General features: G+C 35.4%; 2 protein-coding genes across 2 annotated transcripts; both read right to left on the reverse strand.

The window, feature by feature from the left end:
* Positions 2,440-6,855, reverse strand: LOC105165156 (ubiquitin carboxyl-terminal hydrolase 20). Its single transcript, XM_011084061.2, has 9 exons — positions 6,459-6,855; positions 6,270-6,363; positions 5,943-6,063; positions 5,362-5,472; positions 4,882-5,048; positions 4,404-4,742; positions 3,904-4,026; positions 3,148-3,664; positions 2,440-3,065 (listed from the first exon to the last, which is right to left on the reverse strand). Exons 1-9 carry the CDS (start codon positions 6,605-6,607, stop codon positions 2,752-2,754), a joined length of 1,935 nt encoding a protein of 644 aa, XP_011082363.1. The 5' UTR covers positions 6,608-6,855; the 3' UTR covers positions 2,440-2,751.
* Positions 12,779-18,649, reverse strand: LOC105165157 (probable ADP-ribosylation factor GTPase-activating protein AGD9). The gene is made up of 7 exons (XM_011084062.2): positions 18,382-18,649; positions 18,089-18,207; positions 15,029-15,485; positions 14,644-14,913; positions 13,973-14,098; positions 13,212-13,310; positions 12,779-13,069 (listed from the first exon to the last, which is right to left on the reverse strand). Exons 1-7 carry the CDS (start codon positions 18,448-18,450, stop codon positions 12,962-12,964), a joined length of 1,248 nt encoding a protein of 415 aa, XP_011082364.1. The 5' UTR covers positions 18,451-18,649; the 3' UTR covers positions 12,779-12,961.

A 23,168-nucleotide genomic window follows, 5' to 3' on the forward strand; every position in this document is an offset into this window, starting at 1 on the left:
GACCACATTCTGTCCCTCGATTTAGTATAATACGAATAAGTTGATAAGAGATTTGAGTTTACCTATTAAGAAAATTTATGCATGTAAGAATGGTTGCATGCAAATTTTATGGAGAAACTAGGTACAAGCCCCGCAAGAAGACCCCGTATGCAATTCTTGGGTACCTGCCAATTACCCCGCGCCTACTTAGCTTGTATACTTTAGAAGCAACTCGAGCAAATGACATGGCATGCCAACCATCAATGAAGGAGGGATCCATATACCATCCTCTGATGCGGAGGCATGAAGGCATTTTGACCGGACTTATTCTGATTTAGCAACGGAGCCCCGTAATATTAAACTGGATTTCTGCATGGATGGGTTCACACCGTAGAGGCAGTACGGTCGTATGTATTCGTGTTGGCCCATTATGCTTAAACCGTACAATCTACCATCGGGAATACGCATGAGTTTTGAGTATATGTTCTTGAAGATGGTGAGCCTTGGCCCTTCAAATCTGAAATGACTCATCGATGTTTGCCTAGAGTCGTTGATCGAGAAGTTCCAAAATTTGTAGCATGTGAATGTACTGACAGGCGATAATGCGAAGAATGAGACATTCACGATGCATGCCGCTTTGATGTCCACCGTGAACGATTTTCCTGCTTATGGGATGGCGTCTGGATGAAGTACAGTTGGTGTTATGGGGTGTCTAGTTTGTATGCAAGACACACGTGCATTTTATCTGCAGAACGGTAGGAAGCGTGCTACTTTGACTGTCACAGACAGTTCCTCCCCAGGACCATCTATGCCGTAGGAACAAGAAAGCATTCACGAAGAACCAAGTAGAAAGAAATGTTGCACGTCCAAGATTGATGGGAGAATAGATCAGCGATTGGGTTAAAGAGTTTATTCCTGTGATTGAAGTGTTGTTGTCACTCCCAAACGACTACGGAAACGAGCATAAGTGGACAAAGAAAAGTATCTTTTAGGAACTCGATTACTGATCGACGCATATGATAGGACACAATCTTGATGTCATGCACATTGAGAAGAATGTGTTTGATAGGACACAATCTTGATGTCATGCACATTGAGAAGAATGTGTTTGACAATAAATTCAATACCGTGATGGATATAAAGGGAAAAACAAAGGACAATTTGAATACACAAAAGGACCTGAAGATCATATGTAATTGACTAGAGCTCAAATTTGATGGATAGCCCCCAATGGTTGGAGGATTCCCCTCCGATTCGAGGGGCAGCTGGAGGATCCCACTCAGATAGAGTCTACTATGGATGAAGATATCTTCTAAAAGATAAGAGTGCCTTCTCGAATTTTTAAGGAGGTGGTTAAAGAGCCTTATTCCACCTGGAGTCCAAGCTTTAAACTTTTATATTATTTATCTCAGGGGCCGCCACCCTGAGACTGTTGGTCCTTAATCGTTTTTGTGAGGGTTCTCCAGAGATCCTGCATGAATGCTGCTTAAGCGCAATGTGAGAGGACCTTTGACTTTGGCTGGGGAATTTTAAAATCCTAAACTTTCTTATGGGTCTGTGAAACCTTTTTAAATCAAAGCCCTCTCAAATTTGGGCCGATTGGAGTTCTTTGAACCTACTTATCTTCTGAAGGTGTCTATCGATTCCCCCGAGGGCTCTACCTGAATTAGGCTTCCCAATGGACTTATAAGCTTTCTCCAATTCAATCGCTTAAATTTATTTGGGTCAACTTATTTTTTTGAGCATCAGTTATAATATATTATTATATTACATATATAAATGGTTTTTTTTTTTGCCTCCAAAACACAAGTCCTATACTAATTCATTTTTTCTCCAAAGACATTCTGCCAATCCACTCCCTCTTCAACCGGTTATTCTAACATTTTTTCGGCTTTTCCTTCACTTTTTTAACGGTGGGACTACTTTTGTAGAAAAAAGTTGGTGTAAAAACTAAATTTGAAATTTTCTAAACATATGGCACTAAAATTGCTCATGCAAAAACTGTGACACTACTTTTGCAATTAACTCATCCTATCCTTGATGAGGATGACAAAGTAACAGAAACAAAAGCTATACAACCAGGTGTCTAATCTTTAGAAAAGTTTCCAGTTTATTCTGCAATACGTAGTTGCTACAGTATTAATATATCATTCTTTCAACTCATGCCAGTGGATTTTTTACCAAAAAGAATCCCACACTCTAGATGCACATGGCAGAAAAATATAGAAAGAAAGAAAAACGAAAACTGACCAATCACTTATCTAATCTTACAAATGAGAAAAGTTTCCAGCTTATTTTGCAATGTTATTTAGTTGCTACTGGGTGAACAAATCATTCTTTCAACCCATTTCATTTCAGCGGTTCTTTTACCAGAAAAGAACTTCATCAATATTGTCATCTAACATCATGTCCTTTGTCTTGTACCAAGAATTGTTTCTGAAGGGAAATGCCAAAGTTGAATGTTGCAGCAAAGAAAAAATCTTACTGCTAATTCTATATTTGATATTGCAATTCACGATATATGTGGTACCAACCTTCACTACACTTTACAAACATAAAAAGACCACCAAGAGGGACCTATCTTGATTTGCCTAGAAGCAGACAGCAAGACTTTACTAATCCAGATTGCCCAATAGATAGACAATTAGATGGCCTGAACCTAATATATCCTACACCAACAGGTATGGTCCAATACATCATCTCGAGAAAGTAAAGGACAAGCATAACTAGAGAATATCGACAAACTCATCTGTTAATCTTTGGTCTGCCAGCTTACCTGTAAGCCCCAGCCACCAAAGGACGTTCTGAAGATCTCATGCTTGAACCGTAATGAGTAGATGCACTTCTATCATCTTTCCTTGGAGGAAATTCCGACCTTCTGCTTTTCTTCCTATTCACAGAAGCATCAGTTTTGGACCCCCTCAGTGCAGACAATAGTTGCTGACCTCTTGAACCAGGAATACTTTTCTTTATAAGTGAGCAGGCCTGCCTTGTTTCCAAATCATCCATATCTTTATCCAGTCGCCTTTTGCAAGAGACATGGTCAACCAACCTCAGATGGTGACGAGGAATCGAGAAAGCTGCTTCTACAACCCAAAACAAATGAAAATCAATTACCTACTCATGAAGCAATTCATACAGGCAGTAAAAACAGATTACTAAATTTACCAGGTGGGTCTTCTCTGTATATCTCTGGACTTGGAGATCTCGTGGGTGTTTGAGTAATAGTTTGACTATTCTCAGCAGCTCGGACCTCCTGACCCTGGTTAACTGTTTCAAGCAAAATTGTTGAAACTTCTTTGTGGGCTTCAGGTAAAGAGACATCTGGAGCATCAGCTGGTGCTACTGAAACAGACATTCTATGCAAATTATATTCACTTCCCTTCTCACTTTCATTATGCATTGGCCTACTATCTTTTATCTCATTGTTCTCAAGTTCCTTATGTTCTGAGCCAGTATCATTCACTCCATCAGAATCACAGTTAAACTTGTTCTGAAAAGTAGGAGACACCGAGGAAGTGTCCACATTGTCTAACACTGATTTTGGAGACGTATCCCATGCAGTTGAATCTACACATAACTTTTGAGTTTGAATGAAACTTGAAAACCAGGCAGTCCCCTTCTTTGCATAGAAGAGGATGTATGCCTCCTGTGACAGCACAAAATCTTCGTGGACCAGTACAACCTACAAAATTGAATAACATCGATGTCTGTCACAGTCAATACTAGAAGGACAAGTGAAAAGGTTGATCAGCAACTATGTACATGAAATGCTAAAAGCAAAATGACAAACACATCTCCAGTACCAGGAGAAAAATGGGAACGGATGTCCCTCTTCCATACTATAAAGGTAGCTCAACAAGCAACCCAGAATAAAGTTTAGACAAACCATACAAGAAGGATCACACAGAATTCCCACATTACCTTGGCATCATCGAACTTGCACCACATGTTGGGAGATAACCGAATGAAGCAGTAGTAATGCCCAGATGTAGATGTCATTCCAATATGAACCACAACTGCGTACAGTACATACTTAAGTTCTGCCTGCAGAACACTCGCATGCAAAAATAGGACAATTAGAACCTGTTATAAGAGAATATCTAAAGCAGAATACTGGTGGGTATCCTGATATCATACTTTGCCATGTTAAAACACTTATTGAGCCTCCCACCCCAACCACAGACTCAACAACAAGACTAATGGCAATCAGCTTGCAAGAAAGAAAAAGCAAGTTACTTTTAGACAGATATTTTTGTCAAGCTATTTATCAATAGGGACATGTTGAGTTCATGTCAGAATTGTTTTTAAAATCATCTAAGGTATTAAGGCTCCATAAATAAATTTCATTATTTTCTCATCTTATATTCATTCAAGATGCATCTAATATTTCAATTGCTTATAAAGGGTAAGCAGGAACTCACATCATTCTTTTCGCCACCACCAGTGAAAGGTACCAAGTCCAATTCTAGTGGAAATGCCACATGTTTGTCAATTTTCTGGACCAAACAGCCATCATTTTTGAATCTCTTTAAGTGAAATGTAGCCACATAAGGAGCCTGATCAAAGGACAGTTGTTTCTCAATGGAAACTTGCTCCTTACACTTTTCACATGTAAACTTGGTCTCTGGATCTTCAATTTTCTCAACCTTTGTGAAAGACTGGAGAGCTGTTAAGAGGTCGTCTGCATCCTCAATCTCCAAACTTAGGTCAATTGAAGGCTCATAAGTGTCAGAAAAGTGACCACAGCTGCAACATTTCAGCTACAATTGGAAAGTTCTTGTCATTAGACCTTGGTAGGTTTTAACTCCTTATAAATGAAAAATGGAAAAGACGTGCAAATGAAATTTCTAGAATGATACATTTAGAGAGAAATAAAGGTATTAGTAATTAATTTCATACTTTGCTGACAACACGACCACCAAACACTTGTTTCACTAAGTTATCACTTTGTGAAGACAAGCAATCTTCTCGCTTTGAATCATGACAACTTTCAAGTCGATCCAAAAAACACTGGAGGAATTCATGAGCATCTTCCTGTTGGAATCTCTGGAAATTTGATGAAAAATCTGGTAGTTTAATAAAGTCAAAGAATCACATAGCAAGAGCAAGGTTCTTGAAACACATGAAATACAGTACATTATTTAACACAGAAAATGAGGTAGAGATTTGTCGGCTCTAATCAGTTAAAAGTCAAGAATTCAAAACCAAATTTTGAACCATGCTCCTCCAAAACAGGCAGGACAAAGCTTGAAAAACATTATTTAAGCAAAATAACATCTTTGAGTATTAGAAATAGTTTAGATATAAGTAAGCTAGCTGGAAAATTCCTCTGTCATTGGTGAAAATTTTCATATCTACGAGAAATTCAAGAGAGGATACAGCTCAAGTTGTTGACAAGATTCCAAGGCGAGACAACTCTGTTCGTAGAAGCTAGTGAAAGTTCAACCAGTTGTCGTAGAGCACATAGTATGCAAAACCCATCCTCATTACCTGCAATTGATTGTTGTACGAACAATTCACTATCTAATATTGTTGGAAACATTAAATAATAAATGTTGCTTCTCTCTGACAATTTAATCTTTTAGATAAGGTTGGCATTCAATATGATATCATAATCAAACCAAATAAGAGATCCCAAGTTCAAATTACACCACCAATTTGTTGGAAAGAGTTTCATTCACATGTTAAGCTACACCCTGCAAAGAATAAGGCCTACACGTGAGGGGATGTATTAGAAATATTAAATGATTCTCCTTTCTAAAAATTTAAACTTTTCGATTGGGTGATTAATAAATACAATTGGCTGTTATAAAAGCAATTCATTGTCTGGTACAACCATCTCCTTCATAACCACACCAGTCAAAATACTATACTATTTGATCCAAATAGACCAAATAAATCAAATTATGGAAGCACATGTAAATAAATCAAATAAAACCACATTAATCAATTGGACTTACAGCTAGAATTCCCCAAATGCATATCTGAAAGAATTCCATGAAGAAGTGGAACCATGTGTATGAAGCATTGTAACACTGAATTTAGAAAGCAAGTATTGCCCAAATTCGCCAGCCCTGCTCCCTGCCAATATTTGATATATATTATCATGAAGAACCAAGTAAAATTTCTGAATAGCAATTGGAGACAAAACCAACAGGATTGCATTCCATCAGAAATTATATAAGACGATGCCACCAAACAAAAGCGCCTTAGCATACAACCACGAAAGGTCCAAAATCTAATAGACAAAAATGATATAGTAGTTCAAAAAATAACATGAGACTTACTACTTTAACAGGCTTGCTATTTTGGGGTAGCCAAATCGAAGGGGAGGTGTCGACATCAACTCCCGCAGATATTTGGACTGGCCAGTCGGAGTGCCTGTTGTCCAAAGACAGCGGCAAGTGAGATTCCAAAGAAACTCTAAAATTTCAGAAATCAAACCCGGGGAGAAAAAAAAAAAAAAAAAAGCACACCTCGGCGAAGAATTTATAAGTTCGTCATCGTCTTCAGTTTCAGTCCGTTTGGCCTCACTCTCATCTTCTAGCAATAGAGCTGCATCGTAGAGTTCAGGGGATTTCTCATCGCTCCATGGCGATAGACAGTCGGAATTTGGGGAGCCCATCCGCGGATGCAGGATTTGGGCAGCTAGGGTTTTGGAGGAATCGAGTAAATACGGTGGGGGGATTGGAGTTCAATTGAAAAAAGGGTTCTAGTGAAGAGGGAAACTGAGGTTTGATTGATATTTGGAGGAAAGAGGGAATTGCGGGAGTGGAGGGAAAGCAATTTCGAACGAAGTTTAAGAGAGGCAAAGAGTAAAGAAGAGAGTTTTGGTAGGGGAAATATATTTGTAAGATTGGAGGGATTTGAAAAAAGAGGAGGGAAAAGCTTTTAGGATTTGGTTCTACTAAGGAGAAATGTTTGCCCAATGCATTGCTTTGCACCCACTCATTCTAAATTTCAACCTACTCTCTATTTCATTTATACTCTTTGATTTCGTTTAGGATTAATTATTTTTAGGGTATATTATAATTTGTTCTTTGAATTATATTTGTTTTTATATTTTGTTGTTAACATCTTTTTTTTATATTTATTTACCATTTCAATTTTGCGAAATTTATATTATTTTTTTATCAAAAAAGCATCTCATATTATACATATATGAAAATATCACATCACATAACCTTAAATAATACATATGCACTGCATGTAATATTTTTTCACTGAGTACTTGATTGAAAAATTATTGTAAATGCCAAATTACAAATGATGGTTCACTTACTGGAAGACACTTGATGATTTGACCTTTTATGGAGATACCAGATTTCTCTAAAGGTGGATATTCGCTGGAGATTATTGACCCATCAAGCTATGTCCATTTTTTGAAAATTTTTTGGATGACTACTAATTTATCATCTCCATATGTTTGGAATAAGTAGGAGAAAAAAGGAATATTTTGTTTAGTGTATGAAATGTACTCATACCATTCAGATCTGATGTTTGCTCTTTGGGGTTCAGAAAATTTACTCATGAATCATTTTCTATTTGAAATATTTTCTTCAGAAAGAAAGTCTTTTTTAAGAAATTCTTTATCAATTAGAAATTCTTTGGTAATTGTAAACCTTTGTGATGGTGCAGAATTGGGGGATCCTGTTTCCTCATAGTCTTGATATATTGGTTGTGCAAGATTTTGATCTATTCTTATTCCTTGAAACTTTGAGGTAGTAGGTGTAATTGTTTCTGAAGTTGAGTGTCTAGAAGGGGTGATAGGATGAGAGTAGGAAGTCCTATTTGTTTTTAATGAATTTTGTCTACAAAATTTGACTCCTACGGATCCATCAGAATGTTGGGTAATTTGGTCGATTTCTGAATTTTTTATGGGCTGAATAGGGGGAACTGATCCGGGTGGTAGATTCCATGTTTCCGGTAAACTAACATTTTTCCATTCTATAGTTTTTTGAACTAAAAGATTAAATTTTGCCCTATTTATTTCCCAAAATACTGTTTGACCTGGTGACTTAGTATGAAATATGACTTGAATATCTAGGCCAGTATTAGTAATTTTGTAATGTAGCCTATAAAATATTTCATAAATATGAGATCCTGACTTCATTATAATTGTAGTTTTTTACATTTACAGTGAGAATATCCAAAATATGAGGATCATTAAGAGAAATGGTAAAATTTGGAAAAGAATTGAAATAAATTGGACCATTGTAAAGACTAATTTATACTAAACCAAGTAAAGAATCATAAAAATCTAGGTGCCTACAATCTCTTAAAGCAAGAAACACACTAGTGTTTAAAGGTTTTATAGCAATATGAACAAGACCAATATGCAGAAATTTATAACCATTCTTAATATGTTTAATAATATAAGATTTTGAAAATAAATGTAATGTTTGTTGATCATATACTAAAGGTAAAACTTGTTCTTTTGTCTTATAGTATATGCAGACTTAAAATCAATAAATGACTTCTTATAAATTTCTTTAGTATTAATCTTTGGAGGCTTCTAGTCAAATAGATCTCTGTCTTCCCATAATGTTTCTCATGTGGTAATTATATTAGAATTTTCTTGGTTGTCCCCTGATGAGGAGGCTCCAGAATTCATGCTTCTTATGAATTTATCCATAATATTAAATCTTCATACTTTGCTCTTTCGGATCAAACAACAATTTATTGCGGCACAAATAAGTCAAGTAAACCCACTTACAATGTGTCGAAGTCCGATTCACAAATTATGAATTTCAATATATTGATATATATATATATGAGTTGTTTGGTTCACTTGTAACAAAAAAAGATCTTGAAGTTTTGGAACTTAGAGGGTGTTTGGCTAAGTGTTTTTAAAATATTTTATAACATGTTTTAAGAGCTTAGAAAATATTGAATTTTATTTTAAAAATAAGCTCTTGAATTTGGATAAAATAAAATATTCAAGTTATTGATAAAATGACTAAAATCAAATAAGATGTTATTTCTTAACTTATTTTGCTTTAAAAAGTTTTAAAATGCTTTTACAAACAGCACAAATTAGTTTAATTCAAAATAAAAATTTAATAGATAATCTTTTTACATTAAAAAATGACAAATTATTATCTAAACTTTTGAATAAAATGAATATATATGTACATTCATGCTAGTCTTAAATTGATTATTGATTTATGCAACAATTAAATCATTAACAACAAGAAAAATCTCAGCATGACAATAGTGATAACAAGTTACCTTTTGCCCCTCACGCCTTGAGTGACCTCTAATAAGTATTGTATCTTCTATCTTTAAAACTATAATAGACTTTTTACCACAAATCATATCACAGACGATCTTTGACAGTGATAATCAACCCCATTGCATTAATAATATTTTCATCTTTCTTTTGTAAAGCACTAGATAATTCATTTATCGTTCCCAACACTCTTATCATCAAATGAAAGATAAAACTAGAATAGAACTTTCCATTTTCTCAATCAAACCGGATGTTGTTCCTCTATGTTCCACAACATTTTCATCATCTCATACATATTACAACACCACCAACACTGAATTCCATATGCTAAGAAAATGAACTAGAGTTATATGATGATAATCCCAACATGTATTACTTAGTTTAGCAAGAGTTGTTTCTTGATGTTAGCCTTTTCTTGAAGACGTATCACCCTTTTCTAATTTCTCTACAATCTTTTCATAATGATTTTGAAGCAATGCATCTCTTCTTTTACATGAAGCGCCCACAACATTCACAATTATACTAATATAATTGAAAAAGTCACAAACAGCCAAAATATTTTTTACAAACAGAAACCACCACCAATTGCAGCTAGTGGGCAAAGCATGTGGATATAAGGCAAATAGGTTTTTGATGATTCGAAGATACTAATTCAGAAGAACTATTTGTTTGCCACCCTCCATCTTTCGATCATTAGATACAAAGGTACGAGACAGACTCTATTTTTTATTCATAAAATCCTCCACTTGTCGCCTTTGTGTAATTGTAAGCACTAGCCTCACCCACATGTTTTTTAAAGGCATCAACTCCTCTCTTTCAACAGCTAAAGCCAATCTTTGAAAAAGCATCTCCCCATGCTTGCACCTTTCTTGGTTGTTTAAAAGATAATAATACGAACAAAATGTTGCATCTTTTGCTACACTATACTCCAATCAATCATTATGTTTTAACCACGGAGCTTTAAAGTACCTCCAGGATCATCAACAATATCATCTGAATTAAACATGACATGAGTTTTTTTTTCTTGTAATACTATTTTAAAAGAACGAAAAATATGTATTCTTATTTCCACATTCATTGTTGCTTTTACATGCAATATAGCAAAAGATCCAACTAAATTTTGAGGTCCCTTAATAACAAATTTATCCTTTTTCTAAAAAGTAAAACCTACATTTATATAATTATAAGTTTCATAATCAATATTTATATATAAATTTTTTTCTTTGTCCTAAGATACTTGAATAAAATAATATGAATGAAACATAAAAATTTGTGATTTTTTATTCTTGCACAATGACTGCTTGTCTACTCCTCAGCTTGAGCAAGAAGTTGAATATGTTTTTTTTTCTCAAGGGAGACAATGCAAACTTTTCATAAGACACTTGTTTTTATTTTCCCACTTTTATTTTTGCTTTGCCCATTCTTAGTTCATTGGGCTACATGCCTATTACAACAACAACAAGAGAATAAAAGAGTTGAAGGGTTTAGCCGAAGCTAAGCCATGTCAACTAATGGACCATTTATACACATGTATAGGAAAAATAACAATAATAACTAAGCCTAAATCTGAGCCCTATCATCCGCATGGTCTTGACAGGGTCTCGCTTTGCCATTGATTGTACTAACACTTTCTCAAAAAGTATATTTATAATTTTATAAAGAGTAATGTGTGTTAGACCTAAAATTCTTTAGTTAGAAGTCACTCATTTTAAAATTTTTCAAAAGCACTTCCTATTTAATAAGATTGATAAGTCTTGACAGAGTTTGGCTTCGTCGTTGATTGCACTATCACTTTTTCAAAAAGGATATTTGTAATTTTATAAAGGGTAGAGTGTGGGGAGTCGTAATTTATAGAAAATAATAAGACAAAATAAAAAAAGAATTTATCTTTTCACTAGAAGAGCAAACATACATTTCTATCCTTTGAAACACTATGTAAATTAATTTTGACAAACGAAAAACTTAGATTAAGGAATTGGACAAGGAATCCAATACTGCAAACCCAAAAAGTAGATTTTGTACTAATTTGTTCTTCAACACAAATTTAGATTAGGTCCCAAGGCTAGAAACATTAGAATGAATGACGGAGAGAGACAAAGAGAAAAATCGAATGAGAAGTTCCGTTTATAAGGAACATTAACTTGAATCCTTCTCCAGCTCCGAACCAAAACCTCAGCCAAGTATGAACTTGGAAGACTCGCTTCCTGCACCCCCACAGTCAATGATCCGCTTGAAACGAAGAAGCAAAACTTTGGAGTTGATTGGAGGGTGTTTCCGCTCAGTGGCAGTTGCCCAATTATCCCCGACAACCTCACCCTCCATCGGGGATGATAAGCCAAAAGAGGAAGATCCTTGAGGACATGTCAACCACTAGGACAAAGCCAGTGATGAGGCTGAGACTCCCTCAAGATAGGCAAAGAGCTCAAATCAAGTAAGCAAGGGTAGACAAGTGTAGCATACCATCGGTAGTGGCTCTATCACAATGAAGCCCTGTCTCCATGTGAAATTTTTGTAAAGGCAATCCCTATGGGGTGAGTAGGATGTAATAGAATAGGTGACCCACAAGATCAATTGGATAAATTCTGCCAGGCCAGATTTGTTAGACTTGAGTGAGTGGATACTGCAAGTTTTTTTCAACCACTTGGAAAGTCAATATTGGCATAGTTTGGTCGGCTGCTCCGAAATCCTGTAGATATCTCATTGTGCCAATGCACAACTACTGCATTTACTAAACCATCAATCAAACAAAAATGAACTTCTCTTACCACTTGGGACTCTCAATCTACTCTTTGAGAGAAGCATTCGACACTTGTTTCAGTACCAGAAATGTGCCCAAGGAAGATAGAATATAGTGCATGCAATCCGAGACACAAATAGTTACAGTTGCGTTGTGCCTCCTACTCAATTACTTGAGTTTAAAAGCATGTCTGAAGACTTAAGGGTGCAAGAAAACCGACAAAAGAGTTTCGGTCCTCAAATTCATTGGGTATATATTTTCATGCTTGCATAGAGAAATTGCAGAACCAAACTTTGTCGGAGCATAGTGATTGAAATAGGGAAAGGAGGGTAGGTAAAGCTTGAAAAATCCACTATTTTGGGGATGGGCATGCTCTAAGGTGAAGCTGGGCAATATCAAGAGTGCAGACCACCAGTACCAGCTGCCTAAGATGGAATCCAGTTGAGCTTCTTTGCTGATAGTCCAGGAATAATCGTCTTTTTTTTTCTTTATAAGAAGAAATTCCGAACTCTTACAGCAGAAATGCTTGGCCGAAATTAGACATACAGGAATTTAAACAAAAGGAAGAAACTAAGTCCATCCTCGCCTATCGTATATCCAACCAAACATATGCTAAAACCAGCTGAATTTAGGACATCAATGCCTCGTTTGAACTTCCAAAGGCTAGCTCTTCTCCGAGTAAAACTTAGCAAAGAAGCAGAAGCAGATACAAAAATCAAATAACCACAAGGATAATTTGAAATTTAGCAGCAGATATCTTGGTTTCCAATAGCATCTCATACTAACAAACTTTGAAAGTATAAGAAAACTGAACGACACAAAAAGCATTTGACTTTTTGAATCAATTTTTGCAAGTGAAGCAAATAACACCAAAATATCTTAAACTTTTGAGTTTCAGTCCTCATATAGTCTCTCTGAAAGAGTGCTCCTTTTTACATAAACTAAAACTACATAAGAATAGGGGCAGGTGGCAACAACCTTGTTTTCATGTAAAGTACAGTTATATTCTATCAGAGGATTCTGTCCTGAAGATCTGTTAATAAAGTGGATGCAAGGGAGCTTATCTTCTTCCCAGTTTCTCCTGCAATATTCTTAAGAGAGGAGATATCCTGCTGTGCCTGACAAAAAAGAAACAAAACAAGATATAGTTTGACGACCAAAAGCATGGAAACCACGAAAATAAGATGGTAAGAGGGGCATATGGAGCAAGACATTAACCACATCCCAATAATGAGAATGAACTAAGTTGGTGGCTGTTACCTGGAAAGACAGCTTATTAATGAGTTCACTTGCTGTGAGGTCAATAGAAGAACTTGAATTGTGACCAAAGAGTTCAGCGCTAGAGATAGATGATGACCCCTAAAACAGAAGGAAATAAATAAATGCATAGTTTGCATGCATAAACCAATTTGAGGTTGTACTGAACAATGCGCACACAGGTATATTTAATAATAAAAAGACAAGCTCACAATACTATCAATATTCACATCTAGGACAACTGACTGCTTCCTTTACAAAAGAAACTTGCTAAAGAAAATTCGCATGCTACATCGCCTTCTATTATCAGCTAACTGATGGGCTAATTATTGGGAACTTTGATTTTTTATTCTTGATTGTATATGTAGGAAGAACCACAGTGAACATATGAACGCCGTATATGCTCTAAATAGTATGTTGATATCTAGAAAAACACGGAACACATAATCAGGACATATATCAGTTAAATGCTCTAAACAAATGAAAAGAGGAAAATCTATAATATTTTTATAGCTGTAGCCAAAGTATCTAACAATAAGTTTTCACCGATGCCCTATAAATTGAGGTACTGCATATGTCAGCTGATGGAAATGAAAAACACAATTAGTTCAACAATAATCTCAGACACATAACTCAAGTATGTGTACAAACCGTATATATTGAGTCGCAGACATAAATACAAGAGAAACAGCCAGCATCACATCCAACATATAAAGAATATGAAGAAGAAATCAAGAATGCTGATAACAGGACATATTACATACTGTGAATTTTTGCAAGGAAACTGAAGCCTCCAAATCACCAGACTTGCTTTGATCACCAAAGAACTGGGCTGATGATATAGATTTTGCATTAGAAAATTTCTTCCTTGCTTCATCGGTCTCCTCAACCTGATAATAGAGATGTGAATAAATTATACTTAAGAATTTCATGCATAAATATAGCCTCCAATCATGTCACACTTGCAACAGTTCTTTCAAGAACAAGTAACCTCTTAACTTGCACCGCAACAACAATGCACAACACATGGTTACAAAACAAAGCAAAGGAACAACTAAAAGAATAAACCAAGACATAAACAAGTTAAATAGAAGGAACACCATTAGATACTTTAAAACATTACAAGAGATTTTTCCTTGCTATATCAAAAGCTTAATGCGATTTGTCCGCACCAAATGGTATTGGTTCCAAACCACCTCCAAGAAGTCATAGGACAGTCAAGCTTTTACAAGGGTCAAGTCGTGAATTGGACTGAGGGTACTATGATGAAATACTGTAAATATGTTAAAAAATCTAGTTAACCAAATTACTGCCCCAATAACCAGATTGAGGATTTCCATTATATAATACACAATTATTAACAACTTTTCTTTCAGCATCCAGAGAACATAGTTTTTTCCCTAACTTTAGTTTGTAAATAATAATTTCCTCTTACTTGAACTTTTGACGAGCTTGAGCTACTCTTCTTTGGGAAGCCGCTGTCCATGCCATATTCAGCAAAGAAATCTGATGCCTTTGGAGGTGATACGTGAGTAACAACACGAGCACCTCCAGAACTCGTATCAGTAGGTTGACCATTTTCTGTATACTCAAAGCGAGAGGCAAATGATGAACCAACTGCAGGGGCGCTATTGGTTGAAGAGTTGCCAGAAGAAACTTGTACAGGTGGCTCTTCAGGCTTCTGGTCATACAAGCTTTCACTAGACTGCAATCATGAAACATTTGAGGGTTCAGTAGATGCAATGTTATCAATCACGAAAGAAAAAAAATCACATTCTTTTGGTTCCTGATATATAAACAAAAGAAAGCTGAGATTTCACCTTGGTAGTAAGCTTTTTAGCACCTAGACCTCCTGTCTTCCCAGGTTTTTTGGCACCAAGAGCCTTCTTCACAGTCATAGATGCAACTTTTTGAGAGGCTCTTGGTGAACCAGAAACCTCAGGGGCTCCACTTTTGACGAAAGAACTTTCCTTTGGCACATCATCCAGAGGACCTTCTTTTGGGTCTTCAGTGATGTTAATATCAGACAATCCATTAGGCCGCGATGACTGAGAAGCAACAGGTGATGAAGGTAGGCCTGCCTCTTCTGCATTGCTTTTAGCAACTTCTTTTGCAAGTAACTGCCTGTATAACTCGGCAGCTCTTGAAGTATACTTGGCCTCAATCTTGCCTCCATCAGTCCATCCATGCTGTTTGAAGAAAACGTGAGCACGGTTATTTCCACCAAAGCACATCATTTTCAACTGCTCAGGAGTCCATGTATCCATACTCGTGGACCTACAATTTAAGAACCGACTCAGGTAAAGCTACTAAATAAAAAATATGAAAACAGATCAAATGCTGTAACTAAATGCTCCTGGGCCAGAAAACCAATAGTGATTTTGCTTTTCCATATGTGCAAACCCAATCTCATGCTAAGAAACAAGTGTCATATGGATTACATTGCAATCGGCATACGACTCTCATTTTTGCAACAATTTAGTACTTCTTAGTTCTTTTGCCATAATTTTCCTTCATTTGAGCACTTTTCTCCTTATCTATATTCAAAGCTGTCATTTTTGTTAGCAATTGAACTTCAGGTCTTTTGTTTTCTTTATCTTTCTGAGACGGTATGTGCCTGTGTATCCATATCTTACACTCCTAATCAATTATATTCATGATTTATCTGTTCATCTTAAATTATATGATGCATAAAATATGAGCCTCAGGACACTGTGAAAGTATTCAAACAAATGAAACTCTTTCGAAAATATTTGAGATTTGGCAATCCAAACATGTTTAAGATTATTTTCACTGTAAGTTTGTACTGTCCTCTCTAAAGCTTTAAGTGTTTCCCTTTACCGAAGTCATTTTCAGTAATGCTAGAGGTAATTAGTTCGTCAAACCTTGGTCTACTTGAGCACTATGTTATTTCTAATCCAAGGAAAAGTGAAGTATGTATTTCAAATACTGAAGCTTTATCATGATCTCTATAATGCAAGTTGCAAGCCCTATGAAGCCATGATATGATGACTGGAGTTTATCTTTCGTTCCACAGCTCTCTTCTAGTTTGAGCCATTAGAACCTGTTCCTAAAAATTTACAGTTCCTTTCCTTTTATCCTGACAATGCAAATTAGAAGACTAGGTGTGTTCAAGGTGCGGTAATCCTTTAAAATTTTGGTGTGTATCAACACCAAATCAAAAGCGAACTTTTCCGTAATTCAGTTTGTGATAAATGAAAAATGTTTAGAAAATTTGGTTTATGAAATTAGTTAAAGTTTCTGTATTATGGAAAATGCCTATGTCAAACTTGAAGCTTCTGAATAACTCTAAAAGATCAGAATTATTTAATTCTATATTGGTTGTATTTCTTCAATTACAATTTTGTTATTTAGTTAAAAATTATACATCATAAGAACATGTCCAAAGAGAAGGCAGATTGCAAATGAGTTGGAATGGGACCTCACACACAAAATATGTCAAACACATAAACACATTTGCAAGATGTTGGATGGAACTTTAGAAGCAGACTCTAATGGTCTCTTGACATTGTCTAGTTGGAAAAGTGCATCCATTGCTCAAGATGAAACAAAAATTGAAATTCGTAGTCATTTCAACAGATAACATTCGAGAGTACTCTCAAAACGAAGCACTCTTCAGGAGTTGATTAATAAATTCTTCAAGATTAGCAGCATAATTGAATGCATAACTTTCTTGCGTTTACCATTTTAGATGCTCCCAATTTGGAAAAGATCTCTAACAGAAAATTGGAGTCCCAGACAGGGCACAGCTATAACACAGAAACATTTGCGGCTACTTCACATTGCTCACAAATTTGACAATCTAAAATTTTGTTCACAAAAACAAATTCTTAATTGGGATCTACTAAGTTCACCAAAACAAATAACTGAAAAAATACCAAAAAAAAAAAAATGTTTTCCCATAAAAGTACTACAAAGATTGGGGTTTTTTGAGACCATAGTTATTAAACTTCAACAATAGCAAGAACCAAGCTTTTACCAGCTAGTAAATCCCAGAAGTCACATAAAAGGATATTCCATGTGACTATTACAAGAATAATTTCTTGATTTCATACCAAATATTCTATTCTGATACTAACAATACCTCAAAGCTTATAGCATCAAATCAATGCTTGGTCTTGGGAATGAACCAAATTAGTTAGATGTTAATTATGAATATGCTCCTTTTTGATTGCAGGTACAGCTGCTTAAGCAAATGAGACAGACACTAGCAAATATACCAATTTATTCCAGATTTTTGAGAAAATAAACACACTATTAAAGGTAAATATCAACAACACCCATCAATTCACAATGTATGGAAGTACAGAATCTTGTACAAACAGAGAGCAGACAAACTAAAAACATCAACAGGATACACAGACACCTACCATACTATACATTAAATCCTTACAACCATTTAGAGTGCATTCAAGCGAGATCAGATTAGTAAATTAAATGAAGAGCAACTTTTCTACATCTTAGCAGGACACAGCCAACATCAATTTGAATTACAAAATGTTGGGTCAAGACGCTGATCAGTTTGATTAATTCAAATCCACACAATCACCCACACTGATGGGTGGAACACATTGTTGGTCAGTTATTTCCATCTCCATAGTATACCATGCAACATCTCCACATATTTAAACCATATTTTAAAGAAATAAATTTCTTTAGATAGAGACGCTTCATTACAACATTACATTAATGATGCCCACCCAGATTTGCCACTTGATAATGTTCATATGCACTACTAATTACAATGAGCTAAATGATCAATTGAAAGAATTAAGATAACACAAGCAATATGCATATGACCATCTGATCTAACAGAGACAAAAAGAAAATATCAGAATAAAAACAGAAGAAAGAAATACCTGACGAAGCTGATGTGCACGCCGAGGCTTCGATGAACCCCCGAACAATCAATGCATAGGAAGATCCCATAAGTAATAGACGCCCAAGTCGGGTTCTTCGCGTTGCAATCGAAACACATCTGAAATCCCAAACATTAATTTAAAAAATCAGGGCTCAAGCCCAAAACCCAAAAGAACCAAAAACAAAAATTACAGATCAGATCTGAATCAGATCTCAGCATTGCCCATATACATCCACGCCCACAACTCCATAAGAAAGCATCACCATACCGCAAACGAAAACAAGAAATCACCTTATTCTCGGACTTCGCTCGGAGCTTGCGGAAAACGGCGTTTTTGTCGGTGTAGGTCTCGGCAGCCATGGCTGTAATTATCAGAACAAGTTTGACACCTTTGTTTCTTCGGTATATCAACAAACGCCTGTATGTACGTATATATGTATGTATATATAGAGCTAATTTATATATATATATATATATATATCGCGTACGTGTTTATAGAGAGAGAAAGGCGTCCTCTGTCTCTCCCTCCCTCTCAGAAAAACAAAATGCAATTGAAGAGCAGCGAGAAACGCCGCTCATTATATCACGCTGTCAGTGCTTTGTGTGTGTGTAAATGACCAAAATGACCCTGGCACCATAGGGCCATTATAGTCATTTCAGGTGACGTAAAGTCGTCTCCTTCGTTTGGTTACTCATTTAAGAGCGACGCTGCAGGTGGAGCAATTGATGTACGAAATGCGATGTACCAACTGTAATTGATGGCACTCTAATTCCATGCCTGCAAAAACAGAAAATCCAAAAAATGTGAAACGGTCACATTTCAATATATCATTATAAAAATCAAATTACAATAAATAGTCTTAAAATTTTACATAATTATGAATATTTTATTCATTATATAAAAAAAATTTAATATTTTTTTATTTTTGATAAAATTATATAATTTTAAGATGAAAGCCTGAAATTATCAACTTTATCTTATTATATTTTTCAAAAAAATTAAAAATATAAATTAATTTGACGCGATGAATGGAAAAAAATTATTAAAAAGGCCAGGCCAGGGTGTTCAATCCCATTACCAAATTGAACCGATTGTTCAGTTAATCGATTTGGAGAAGACAGGTGTTTTGGGTTTTGCTTTGGACTGGTGGATATCTTGGTTTGGTGTGGTTGGTTTTGAAGGAACAAGTGTGGTTTATATAATACATCAAAGTAAATTGGGCCTAGAATTTGTTTGTCCCTTATATATGGGCCTGGTCGGATCATAATCAGCCCAAACTGGACTGGGTTGTTAAGAATTTGTCTTAACTGATACCGGGCTGCTACAAATAATCTTGGGCTGGGCTTATGAAGGTAAACAAACAAGGCCTTAATGTGATGGTGATGAATTTAGATTGTCAATCATGGAATACCTATCCATCTCTTAATCATATGAATAAATTAAAATAGTAATTGAAAATTCTTAACTATTAATTAAGCCTTTAAACATTAGGAAATTACATCATCGTTTACTATTCCTTTTTTACAAATAGGATCTTAATTTACTAAGTAAAAGTTGGGGTCCCGTGAACAATAAGACGTGATGTGATTAGTTTGAATTTCATCAAATATATAACTATTTGTTTGATTTGATGTGAATTTATCGTAATTTAATTATTATTTTATTTAGATTGTAGTTTGATTTTTTGTTGTGGAAATTAGAGGGTATATTTAATTGATTTTTTTTTAAAAATAACTCATTTGTATCCAGAAAATAATATATATCTAATTATTATTTTTATTGATGAATTTGGGTGTTAATGATTGAATTGTGTGGGAGTAGCAGATAGGTCGGTGGCGGGCCAGTTGGAGTGAGTTAGGGCCACTAATGTGGACTGCTTCGTTGCTCTGTTTTTAGCACACAGAATGTCTAAAACTGTCTCATTGCTTTCCTTTTCAGTACGATGAAATCCAACAAATAATCGACACCAACAGTATAAATTCTCATATAGCACATAAATTTACATTGGAGTCTTATAAATAAAAAGGTTTTGTAAAGCTAAAGATTATGGGTTTAAATTCTTGTGAAGGTGGATCAATCTCTATTTCTTATTATTTTGATATCTCTTCATTTATTTTTTTATTTAAAATTATCGATGCACTTTATCAAATTTTGAATTTGATATACTAAATGATATAATGAATTATATTCTGTAAAAGGAAAAGGGTCCAAGTGGCGTGGATCCTAGTATGAATTCACATCAATTCGAGTTTGAAAAAAAAATTACGAGGATTCAAAAATATGGATATATAAAATTATTTTGAATTTAAAGTAAAGTTGCAATCTGTAAAGTGACAATTGCCCCTTAAATCTTTTATCTAAATTGCGATATAAGGGTTAGAAGCTTGCTCGTGGATATGGATACGTGATCTCCAGCTATCTTGAAATATGATATCAAACTTTTGAGGATTTGATGTCAAGGAAGATGCAAAACATTCATGGTTGCAGAGCTTCATCATGACATAAAACCTTTGATTTTGCCTTGTGGATTCTCTAGGTGTCTTGTTGTGTATGTTGTACGTCGTGGAGTTATCTTTTTATAGGCATGATCAGGGCTTAAGTAGGTTGGACTTACTTTTATGGAACTTGAACACCATGGACTTCAACATCAATCAATCTCCTAATAAACAATACTTGAACATACTTTGGCACTGTTACCCAATCCAGAATAAATGAATAATATTAAGAAAAATTGCAATATCAGTCTTGTAACTAAAGGAGATAATGTTATTGGTCCTGCAACTTTACAGTTAGCAATTTTAGTCCTGTAAGCTCCAAAAAGGTCGCAATTTTAGTCCTCCGCACGAGCCTGATCGAATTATGGTCTATTTTACCCTTTCCCAGCTTTAAAATGAGCATTTTAGCCCATTTTCAATTATTTTGCATCCTAATGCATATTCTTGCATATGCTCGCCTAGAATGGTATTAGAGCCTGGATTTATTGAAAAAATATTTGTTTATATTGCATATAGATATTTTTCCACTAATGGATGAGAATCTTTAAGAGAATAGAGTCGATCGAAAATTCGACTTACAATAGGGAATACTTTCAGATTCTGAAAGATCGAAGATGGAATTTCTTTATGAAAATTCTAGAAAAGGAAGAAGATTATCTCCAAACACCGAATGAGGATTCGAGGGACAACCAGGAGTATATCCAGATCTTGGAAAAACAGATAAAGAATTTCGTCCTAGGAATTCTAAAGAAGACCACAAAGCTGGATCCTGAACCTCTTATTGAGGAGGAACAAGAAGAATGGTGGAGAATTCATTAGATCCAAAAAAGTGCTACCAGAAAATTCGATGAAAAACATATACACAACCGAAGTCTATGGTAGATTACCAACAAGGAGAAATAGAACGGGTAATTTTCTTCACTAATACAGTTCTACAAATTATGAATAAAGGGATAATTGGAAAGAACTCGAGCCGGATACCTTAAAGATCTTCCTAGATCTGAGAGAAATTTAAAATATAATTCAAGACTATAGACATAGGTTAATTCATATACCTATGAAAATAGAAACTTTGAGCCAAAAGATGGACGAGATCCTTAATATCCTTCCAGATCTACACAAGGATCTTACATATTTGAAGTTAGAAGTTACAAATCTAAAGAGAGACCAAAGGGAGAGCCCTCAAACATCCAGATCCAGACAAGAGCAGATAAGGGACACTCTTGGAACAATATCTCTTCTACAACAAAAGGAAAAGGCGACGGAGATTCCTAGGCCGAAGACAAGAGAAGGTATGATCTGAGAAGTCATTAGCTCCATGAAATAATGAAAGTTACGAGGCTGCATTTATCAACTTACAAGAATTGCCTAAATCATTTTTCCTACTTGGGATTGTGGACTTAGTCAATATTCAAACCAACAAAATGACTCTAGCATTACCACCGTTGGAGGAAAATAGAGTTTGCAATGATCTTCCACAGGACCATCCAATAAGGGAAAGTATAAATTTCCACACTAACGTAACCCCAACATTTGTGGGAACTAGACTTAGAGAAAATCAAGGGAGAAATCCAAGGAAAGCACCTGAACATATGCCTTGGGCAAGCATGCTCCAGCCCTTGCACCGATACGGCGCCGTACTCAACCTGGATGTTATCGACTTTCAAAACATCAAGAAGCTGATAAATGAATGGGTTGCAGCCATAAAGATAGCAGTAACTACCCTACAAGTCGATAAAGAAAACTTCATAAAACTAGTGGAGTTGAGCTTGGGGGGTTCTATGAATATCGAATAGGACAATACCCCTGAAGATACCAAAGCCATTATCCTTGCCGAAGATTCAAAAAGTGAAGAGAAGATCAGCTAGGAAGGCTTATCAAGACACACTTCATCGAAGATGGATACTTCAAAGGAAGTAGAGCAGAAAAGGCCAGAGAATATGCACAAGCACTCTTTGGCCTTGAATTAAGGAATATTTGTGCAGTAGATGAATATATCTATTGATTTCGCAAGTATTTCTTCCAAAATAGAGTAGCAACAGAGGTAGCAGCTCCAATGTTCTTTGCAAATATATGCAGTCCATAGAGGGAGATGTTGATCCAATCATACAAAGTTCCCGAAGGATAGCTAGATGCAGTTGCAAGGAGGATGTCTTTTCTTAAAGACAAACTGAGGGATTGGTGTTATCAAGCATCCATGCAAAAAAATATGAAGAGACTGAGAGCTAAGATCAAACAAACCCCTCTTTGTTGTGATAATAATGATTTTATGACAATTATAGGAGAATCAAGCGAGCCAAGAAAGAGGAAGAAGTAGAACAGTAACTCCTACCCTAGGAACTCTAGAAGAACCCCTTATTCCTAAAGAAGAAATTTTTGAAAAGTTAAGTAAGTTTAGAGAAGAAGTAGTTGTTACTATGAAATGGATCCATATAGGAACTATTGAGGTAGTAATAAAAGTAACTTTTAAGGAAGGAATTGATTCAAAAATACATTTACCAATAATGGATAGACGAATCAATAACTTGAGAGATGGTTGTCTTGGGACAATGAAAGGTAATCCGTATGCAGGAAACTTAATG

Source organism: Sesamum indicum, linkage group LG6 (assembly GCF_000512975.1).
Source record: "Sesamum indicum cultivar Zhongzhi No. 13 linkage group LG6, S_indicum_v1.0, whole genome shotgun sequence".
Taxonomy (NCBI): Eukaryota; Viridiplantae; Streptophyta; class Magnoliopsida; order Lamiales; family Pedaliaceae; genus Sesamum; species Sesamum indicum.

What these genes read in the sequence shown, in the direction of transcription:
- LOC105165156 (XM_011084061.2), bottom strand. Translation starts at nt 6,607, where the DNA reads ATGGGCTCCCCAAATTCCGACTGTCTATCGCCATGGAGCGATGAGAAA. An exon ending in ATAGCAAGCCTGTTAAAGTA is followed by an intron (nt 6,064 to 6,269) that starts GTAAGTCTCATG and finishes AAATATTGGCAG; the next exon opens with GGAGCAGGGCTGGCGAATTT. An exon ending in TCTTGTCAACAACTTGAGCT is followed by an intron (nt 5,049 to 5,361) that starts GTATCCTCTCTT and finishes TTAAACTACCAG; the next exon opens with ATTTTTCATCAAATTTCCAG.
- LOC105165157 (XM_011084062.2), bottom strand. Translation starts at nt 18,450, where the DNA reads ATGGCTGCCGAGACCTACACCGACAAAAACGCCGTTTTCCGCAAGCTC. An exon ending in GAGCGAAGTCCGAGAATAAG is followed by an intron (nt 18,208 to 18,381) that starts GTGATTTCTTGT and finishes TTGGGATTTCAG; the next exon opens with ATGTGTTTCGATTGCAACGC. An exon ending in CTAAAAAGCTTACTACCAAG is followed by an intron (nt 14,914 to 15,028) that starts GTGAAATCTCAG and finishes TCATGATTGCAG; the next exon opens with TCTAGTGAAAGCTTGTATGA.